An 8414-nucleotide genomic window follows, 5' to 3' on the forward strand; every position below is an offset into this window, starting at 1 on the left:
TTGCCCGGGTGCCAGAACTGGGATGTCACAGAGTCAGACTCGGGTCCTCATTTGCCATGGATCTCTCATGTTCTGGTTTATGGCCTGTACTGTACCTGTAATGCCTGGTTTCTTCCCTATGGGAAATGGGGGGGGCTGCATGTGGGTGAGTGTGTGTGAGTGTCCAAGAACGCTTTGCTGAGCTGATTTACAACTGCGTTCCAAGTGAGCCTCCCGAGCTAGGAAGAATGTGCAACGACCTTGAATGCCAGTCTCCGCTAGCCGGCTTCAGTAGATAATGTAAGGATAGGTTCGCAGGTGGGGGGGGGGAAGGAGGAGGGCTAGTGGAGAGCGCTAGGTTTAGGTGGGCTGCACGAATGGATTGATTGGACAGATCATTGGGGTGGGCTCATTTGAATTATGTATAATACTCGGACTGGTGCCAAAAGAGTCAGTTCTGACACAAGATGGTCTTAGCTTGATACATCCTCCTCTCTCAATGAACAAATCACCGCAAAGAGAGTGTTGCTGAGAGCAAGTTTGTTCAAGAGTCTGACACGCAGCAAGCTATAATGTACTGGAAGTGGAAGCGTTTGCTCTCCTCTTCGTGGCACAAAGGGAAGGAAAGGGCTTATAGGGCTAACTAGGCTTGTGCGCATCCCAAGCAGAGGCTTAAGATAGCCAAAGCAGACTAGGTTGGGGGGGGGGGGGCTCAGCGACAGAGCATCCGCTTGGCACGCAGAAGGTCCCCGGTTCAATCCCCACCATCTCCAGTCAAAAAGGATCTGACAGTCAGTGACGTGAAAGACCTCTACCAGGCTCTGGAGAGCCGCTGCCAGTCTGAGTGGACAATACTGACCTTGACGGACCAGTGGCCTGATTCAGTGTAAGCAGCTTCATGACCAACCATCCGGCTCTGCACGAGGCATCATCGGCACACCCCACACCCCAAAACCAAGCCCGCTCTCCCCTGTGGGCTGGTACCTCATCTAGCTTCTGCTGGAACAGCCGCTTTATTTCTTCTTTCTGAGCTTGGCAATGAGAAAACAACTGCTGGGCTTTCCCGAGCAAATGCGTATTCTTTTCCTGAAAGAGAAATCAGCCGAGAGGTCACCCCTTGCCAGACCCAGGTCCATCTGTTACAGCGCTGCTGGGGCCTCCTGAAGCACAAACACACACGCCCCTTTCTTCAAATGCAGCAAGCCCATAAGGAATATTTTGATGCAGCTGCTGACATCACTATCCAGAAATTATGTCAAACAAAACAGAGCATGCATCCAGACCATATGGATTTGTCTTGAGGACCGGTGGCAATCTTTTATTTTATTTTTTTTATTTTTTTTAGAAAGGAGTAGGGGGAACTCTCACTATAGGGAAGCATGGGTTTTTGAAGCAGTCAACATTACCTTACTGAAAAAAGAAATAATAATCTCTCCAGGCACTGTCTGTTCATAGTTGGCTGAACGGGTTGGGCCACCTTCACCCAAACGACATCGCTGGCATTTCTCAGATGATAAACCCGTGAGACGCCACTCAGGGGGAGGGGAAGGATTGCCAGACGAACGCTGGGAGAATCCCTCCCGGTCTAAAAGGCTGGATCGAACAAGTGGGAGAAAGTGGCTGAATCCTGGGGTGACGGGATGAACCAGGGGAATCACATGCTTGAACTCCCTGCCACAAAATGGCACTGCAGAGAGAAAGTTCCAAGACCAGCACTTCCTTCTTCCTGGTGTGTTTCGTTCACTGCCTGCAGGGAGCGGTTTGCTTTTTCAATGGAAGGAAGCATTTGATGTTTATATCCTACGCTTGCAGTTCTCTCTACTAGTGTAGGATACCACCAGCTCTTTGTGCAACATATCTAGATACAGGCCAAAGTGATGTGATACGAGGCAGACGACTTCTGGGCTATACCGGAGAGCCAGTTCGGTGTAGTGGTTAAGTGTGTGGACTCTACTCTGGGAGAACCGGGTTTGATTCCCCACTCCTCCACTTGCACCTGCTGGATGACCTTGGGCAAGCCATAGTTCTGTCAGAGCTGTTCTCTCAAGGACAGTTCTGGAAAGAGCTCTCTCAGTCTCACCTACCTCACAGGGTGTCTGTTGTGGGGAGGAGAAGGGAAAGGAGACTGTAAGCCGCTCTGAGACTCCAAGTGAAGGGCAGGGTATAAATCCAATCTCTTCTTCTTCTTCTACTTTCCAGATTGATAACTTGGGGGTGGGGGGGCAGAGCTCTTACATCACACTGGGGCTCTTTTTGTAGCAGGAACTCCTTTGCATATTAGGCGACACCCCCCCTAATGTAGCCAATCCTCCAAGAGCTTACAGTAGCCCCTGTAAGAAGAGCTCTGTAAGATCTTGGAGGATTGGCTACATTAGGGGTGTGTCGCCTAATATGCAAAGGAGTTCCTGCTACAAAAAGAGCCCTGCGGGGATTAAGTGACCCACACACACAAACCCACACACAACTTTACCATCAAGAGGGGCTTTTCTATGCCCCTGACATCCGCTCAACTTCAGAACCACCAGGAGGCCCCTGGGAAAGTCACCCACCTTTTCCTGTTCCAACAGCTGCTGGAGGTTCTCTTTGTACTGAGGAGTCTTCATGTATGCCATGAATTGCATGTACTGGATCTTGAAGGAGTCTGTAGGACAAAGCAAGGGGGGAGGGGATGAGAGAGAGGAGAGTGTTAGCAGCCCTGAGTTGCAACTCAGCAGCACCTTCTGCACAGCCTCCATGTGTCGGGTCTGACCCAGCCAACATTTCCATTAGCACAAGAGGGAGGGCGGGAAGGGCTCTTTCAAGCCCTGGAAAGGCTGCGCAAAGGACTGTGGGCCCTGTGTGGACAGCAAGCCACATGATGGATGGGGCTGCAGGACACAGCAGAACCAGGAGAGGTCACCTCTCCTCCTTCTTGCACCAGTCAGAGTCTTGTGAGCAAAAATTCTACTTTGCGAGCTCCTGGCATTGAAGTTGTGAGCGGGCGATTGGGCGACCACACACATTTGTTTGCCCTGGAGCCCTCCTTCCTGAGCGGAGACAAAAATGTGTGAGCTGAAGGCTAAAGAACTGTGAGCTGGCTCACACTGACTCAGCTTAGAGGGAACCCTTCCCAACAAGGCAGCTGGGTCGCCAGTTTCAGGAGGGGCTCAAGCAAGCTGAATCTCAATCCCCCAGGTTTCAATCCCCTGATGTTTCCGGTTGAAAGGAGCTCAAGGGAAAGGCCTTCACCCGAGACCTCACGATAGGACTTGTCACAAAGGTGGCTTTGTGCAGTCAGGGATCATGAATCTTGGCCTCCCACGAGGGCTGCCAGACCCCCCACCAGCAGGGGAATGGGGGAAGGTAAGGGTTGCCTGATCCAGGTTGGGAAATTCCTGGGGTCCTGGGGATTTGGGGATGGAGTATAGGGAGGAGAGGGACCTCAGTGGGGTACAAGGCCATAGAATCCACCCTCCAAAGCAGCCATTTTCACTGGGGGAACTGATCTCTGTAGACTGGAGATGAGCTGTAAATCCCAAGGCATCCCCAGGTCTCACCTGGAGGCTGGCATCCCTAGCTCAGCCCCCAGCCCCTGATGGCTCTAGCTGCCCGCCTCCCCATTTGTCCGCCAACGGGAGGGGAAGGGCTCTTACCTAGCAGCTTCTGTAGTGCAGGTGGGGTAGGAGTCACCAACAGCTGGTTTGATGAATGCCGCTGCACTTTAGGAGGTAGTTGGTAAAATGGACTATGAGGTGACCTGTAGGCATCTGGAAAAGAAGAGAGGACAGAGACCGTGACTCCGAAGGGTTAAGACCAGTGAGACTCTGCGACTGAGGGAGCAGCACGCACCGAGCCGCTCGGCTCTCTCAGCCAACACTGTTCAAATGATGCTCTGGCGCAGGGGTGGCCAAACTTGCTTAATGTTAACAGCCACACAGAATAAACGCCAGATGTCTGAGAGAACAAATATCACACACACGTTTTTATTGAAAAATAAGCAAATTTGCTTTTTATTAACATTAAATTAGACTGTGTGGAAGAGCCGCATGTGGCTCCCGAGCTGCGGTTTGGCCACCCCTGCTCAGTGTGGCGGCGGCGGCAGCTGCCGAGGAAGCTGATGGGTCCCTGTACACCATGCATGCAGCCACAAGGGAACACCCAGGTGTGTTTAAGGGCAAAGGTGAGGACCACCTGGCCACATCGACACCTGTGCTCCCTAGAACTCCCAGAATCCCACAAGGACCTCCATGGAAGACATGCAGGGCGTTTTCCAGCGGATGAACAGACACTACAGGGGCTCAGTGAAAAGGAGGGCAGATATTAAAGAGAAAAAGCTTTTCTACAGGTTACAGAGCATCCTTACAAAGCCAAGGTTACAAAGCATCCTTTCAGGATAAGCTGAGCGTTGGTCTTTCCAGAGCAAGGCTTAAAATTGTACTGCTGCAGACGGCCTTCGGAGAATACGCACTACCTCCACTGCTTGTCCTCTCGCAATTGGACCTCTAGGAAGGGCTCTACCAACCCCTGGGGACCCACGAAGACCCACTGGGTGGGCAATAAGGGAGAGATGCCCCTGACTGTTCCACTGTTCCGGCAACTGAGCTCAAGTAGTAAGGCACCTCCTGAAGGAAGGAGTTCACCTAAGCTGGCCACTCATAGGCTGGACAGCTATGGGGGTGTGGGGAAGGCACTTGCATGGTGCTGTACAGCATTGCAAGTGCTGTACAGCTGCACAGCACAGGGGGGGCTGTGGGGCTCCGCACCTCTCAGTACAATTCCGTGCTGAAAAGCAATAAAGACGGTGCCATAAACTGTCATCCTTGCCTTTCTCATTCTGTCAGTCTTATAAAACATAAAAAAATAGTAATAGATGCTTGCATGGAAGCTTCTTGGAGGCATGTCCCACGTGGCTGGGTTTTTATGGCTGGAGAGGAGATGGCTGTGCTCTTCCATCAGTGGCTATTAGCCACAACGGATAGATGGAACTCCATGTCTGAGGCAGTGATGCTCTGTCTTCTTGGAGCCTGGGGGGCAACAGTGGGAAGGCTTCTGGAGTTCTGGCCCCACTGGTGGACCTCCTGATGGCACCTGGGCTTTGGCCACTGGCTGACACAGAGTGTTGGGCTGGATGGGCCTTTGGTCTGATCCAACATGGCTTCTCTTCTGTTCTTATGTCTGGGGCAGTGATGCCCTGTATTCTTGGTGCTCGGGAGGCAACAGTGGGAGGGCTTCTGGAGCTCTGGCCCTGCTGGTGGACCTCCTGATGGCACCTGGCTTTTGGTCACTGTGTGACACGGAGTGTTGGACTGGACGGGCCATCGGCCTGACGCAACATGGTTTCTCTTATGCTCTTATGTTACGTTCCTCTTTGCCGAAGCCGTGATGGGACATGGTGCACGCCCATAGTGCCAGTGAAGGAGGTACCTGTGGGCCCAGCTCTCCTTCCACCTTCAGGTGTGGGAGTGACTCTGTGAGGTCAGCCCCCAGCAGGGCTCAGGCCCATGTCAAAGACTGCCAACAGTCAAGCTGCTGATATCTCCTGACTAGGGCTGCCAAGTGTGGGTGGGCGCGGGGAAACCCCCGCTTTGAAGGCCCGATTTCCGCTGCGGCGGAATCGGGCCCCGGGGGGAACTCCGCCATATGGTTTCCCCCCTGACTATCTGGGCCACGCCCCCAACGTGAGTGACATCGCATGTCACTTCCGTCGACGTGCTGGCGGCGCGCGCGCATTTGGAGCCGGTTCCCGGAGCCGGAGAAGCCTCCCCCGTCGGTGAGTTTGCCAGACTTGGCAACCCTACTCCCGACACTTTGCGGCCTACAGAAACACAGCAAGGGCCTTCCGGGGGGGGGGGGGTTGTCACTGGCAAAAGGGGAGAGGGGCAGCAATTGATCCCCTCCCCTTGATCAAGGTGCACCAGCCCACGGAGCTGACTTTGCTAAGGGACAAGGAGTCGCTTCCAGAGGAACATGGTTTTTAAGGCGGTCAAAGGGGGAGGCTTGAGTACCTTCAACAGAGGAGGGAGAATTCCAGCGGGGGCAGACCTTCAAGAGCTCCAGTCTGCTTTCTACCCCATCTCCATTTCTTCTCTCTCTTTCCGTGGATGATAAAGGAAAACGGGGAAAAAGGCCCCCAACCCCACCCTGCCTACTTTTCTCAGCCAAAGCTTGTTCCTGAGGTTCTGGATGCTCGGCCTGATCCTAAGCAGTGATGCCCCCGACTTTGGAAAGGGCAAGGGGTAAAGCACGTTTTACGCCCGTTTCAAGACATACAGAGAAGTCTGCTACAAACAGACTTGTTTCCAAGAAGCCTGCCCCATACCCCAATGGCAACGAACAGCTCTGCCCAGTAATCGCACTACTTGAGGCGGGAGGGCAAATAAACAGTGTTCCATGAAACTGATCCCCCCCTTTAAATGGTAACATCTGTAGGCTTGGGGGTCCCACAGGTATCTTTAAACCAAAGCGGTGCTGTTTGAGTTTGAAAACCACTGGCCTGCTGGATTCGCAGGACACCGATCGTAAGTGCCCCACCCCGGTTTATATAACTGCAAACTGTGCTGTAAGCCAGCGATACGTTTCTGGATGGGAAGGCCAGCGATACGTTTCTGGATGGGAAGAACCAACGGTGACAATACAGTTTTGCAAATGGCCGATGGGGCTACGGCTTGCCCGGCCACCTTCCTTCTGCTGAAGCTGTCCCCTCCGTGTCAGTGACCCTGTTTGTGGCTCCCAAGCATCCATTAGCCTACATGACAGTGATGAGTAGCCCCCTCCTCCCCTTGCCCACATCACCTTCCCAGTATGCAGGAAGACATTTACCACCATGAGCCGGCTCACTGTTCCTGCTCTGAATCTCCTCACTTGGGCAGGTGTGGCCAGTTGAGAGCTGAAACAGGACCTCTTCCGTGGTGGCCCCCTGGCTCTCGAATGAGCTCCCTGGAAGAGGGACGACAGAACACCTACCTCCCATTTCAACGTTTCAAAGGAAGGGCAAGGCACACCTTGCCAGAATAACCGCAGCAGGGTGATCGGTTATGGTAGGCTTTTTTCTTTTTCTTTTTATAAAGCTTTTAAAGTTTGATATTGGTGAGGCTTTACTGTAAAAGAGCAGGAGTCCAGCACGGTGGCTGGGCTCGGAAACAGGAGATAAAAATCTCGTGTGTCTTTCGCAAAATTATTTGCCCCCTTTAAGCCGCACCCACACCCCTCTGCACGAGCCTTCCATCTACCATGTAGAGATATTACAACAGTATCCTACGTAACGGAATTGTGTTTTTTTTAAGGATTATCGAGGTAGGTTGTGACGTGCTCGTACATTGCGCTTTGCGAGCGATACGTAAACAGTAAGTATTATAATATTTAACACAAGTGTGAGGGCCTGTAAGTGGCCCTGAATGTATCTGGAGGGAAAGAAAGGTAAAGCTGGTTCCATTTGGCCACTGATTATCAAGTCCGGTCACATGCAGGGAACCTAAAGAACAGGGCCAACCATTCAGCTTTAGAGGAAAGGGGCGTGCATTCCTTCCAAGACAGCCCAGCACTCCAACAACTTAGACGGATGGGCAAGGAAAAGGAGGCTGCCATGTTTCCCACCCCCAAACCCCTGCCAGGGTCTCCTTCGGCCCCCGGGCTTACCCTGAGGAGAGGATGAGCACGTTTGTGACACAGTTTGAGCGTGGAGAAGCTCCAGTGCGGTTTGGTTCTTCTTGGCCTTGCGCTCTGGATTCATGACGTTCATCTTCTTGGGGCGTCCGCGCTTACGGCCTGCCATTTTCCTTCCCTTTTTGCTCAGCTTCTTCTTGCGCGCTTTGGACGGAGATGGCTTTTTGACAGCAGTGGCCCCAGGATTCTTCTCTTCTTCAGCACCATCATCCTTTTTGGGGGGGGGGGGAACGGTTTGATGAGAGAAGAAGAAAACCATGCTTAATACGTTCCCACTCAGATGTGCTCCCCGATATCTGTCCTCTGGCTCTGTTGGCCAGAGGGCTGCAACTCTGGGCTACGGCCGTTCATGCAGAAGAGCTCGGGTTCAACCCTGGATCTCTGGTGCAAGGAAAGATCTGTCCCTGTGTGAGAATACAGATAAGCCACTGCTGGTCAGGGCAGACAGTACTGGATATGATGGATCACCAGCCTGTTTCTGTCAGAAGGCCGTCTCGCATGAAGCTGCTTTCTACTGAATCAGACCCTTGGGTCCATCACAGTCAGTACTGTTGACTCAGACCGGTGGCAGCTCCCTGGGGATTCAAGTGGAGGTCTTTCGCATCACCTCTTACCTGATCCTTTTAACTGGAGATGGTGGGGATTGAACCTGGGACCTTCTGCATGCCAAGCAGAGCCAGAGCCCCTTCAAGCAGAAGTGACTAAGCACCTGTGCTTAGAAAAAGTGTAAGAGGCCACGAACATGGAATCCTACCAATTCAGGCAACACCAGAGTACTGGGACAACACGTGTTC

At 52.7% G+C, this 8414-nt stretch overlaps 1 protein-coding gene across 1 annotated transcript in view; it reads right to left on the reverse strand.

Moving 5' to 3' along the window:
- DOT1L (DOT1-like histone H3K79 methyltransferase) overlaps positions 1–8414 on the reverse strand; it is a 124097-nt gene that overhangs the window by 41945 nt on the left and 73738 nt on the right. The window contains exons 15-18 of the mRNA XM_015425067.1: positions 7594–7831; positions 3612–3725; positions 2529–2620; positions 964–1065 (exon numbers count right to left, since the gene is read on the reverse strand). Of these exons, the coding sequence (XP_015280553.1) occupies positions 964–1065; positions 2529–2620; positions 3612–3725; positions 7594–7831 (546 nt within the window). The remainder of the gene's footprint in view (positions 1–963; positions 1066–2528; positions 2621–3611; positions 3726–7593; positions 7832–8414) is intronic.

Source organism: Gekko japonicus, unplaced genomic scaffold, assembly GCF_001447785.1.
Source record: "Gekko japonicus isolate JY-2015 unplaced genomic scaffold, Gekko_japonicus_V1.1 scaffold2858, whole genome shotgun sequence".
In the NCBI taxonomy this organism is placed as follows: domain Eukaryota; kingdom Metazoa; phylum Chordata; class Lepidosauria; order Squamata; family Gekkonidae; genus Gekko; species Gekko japonicus.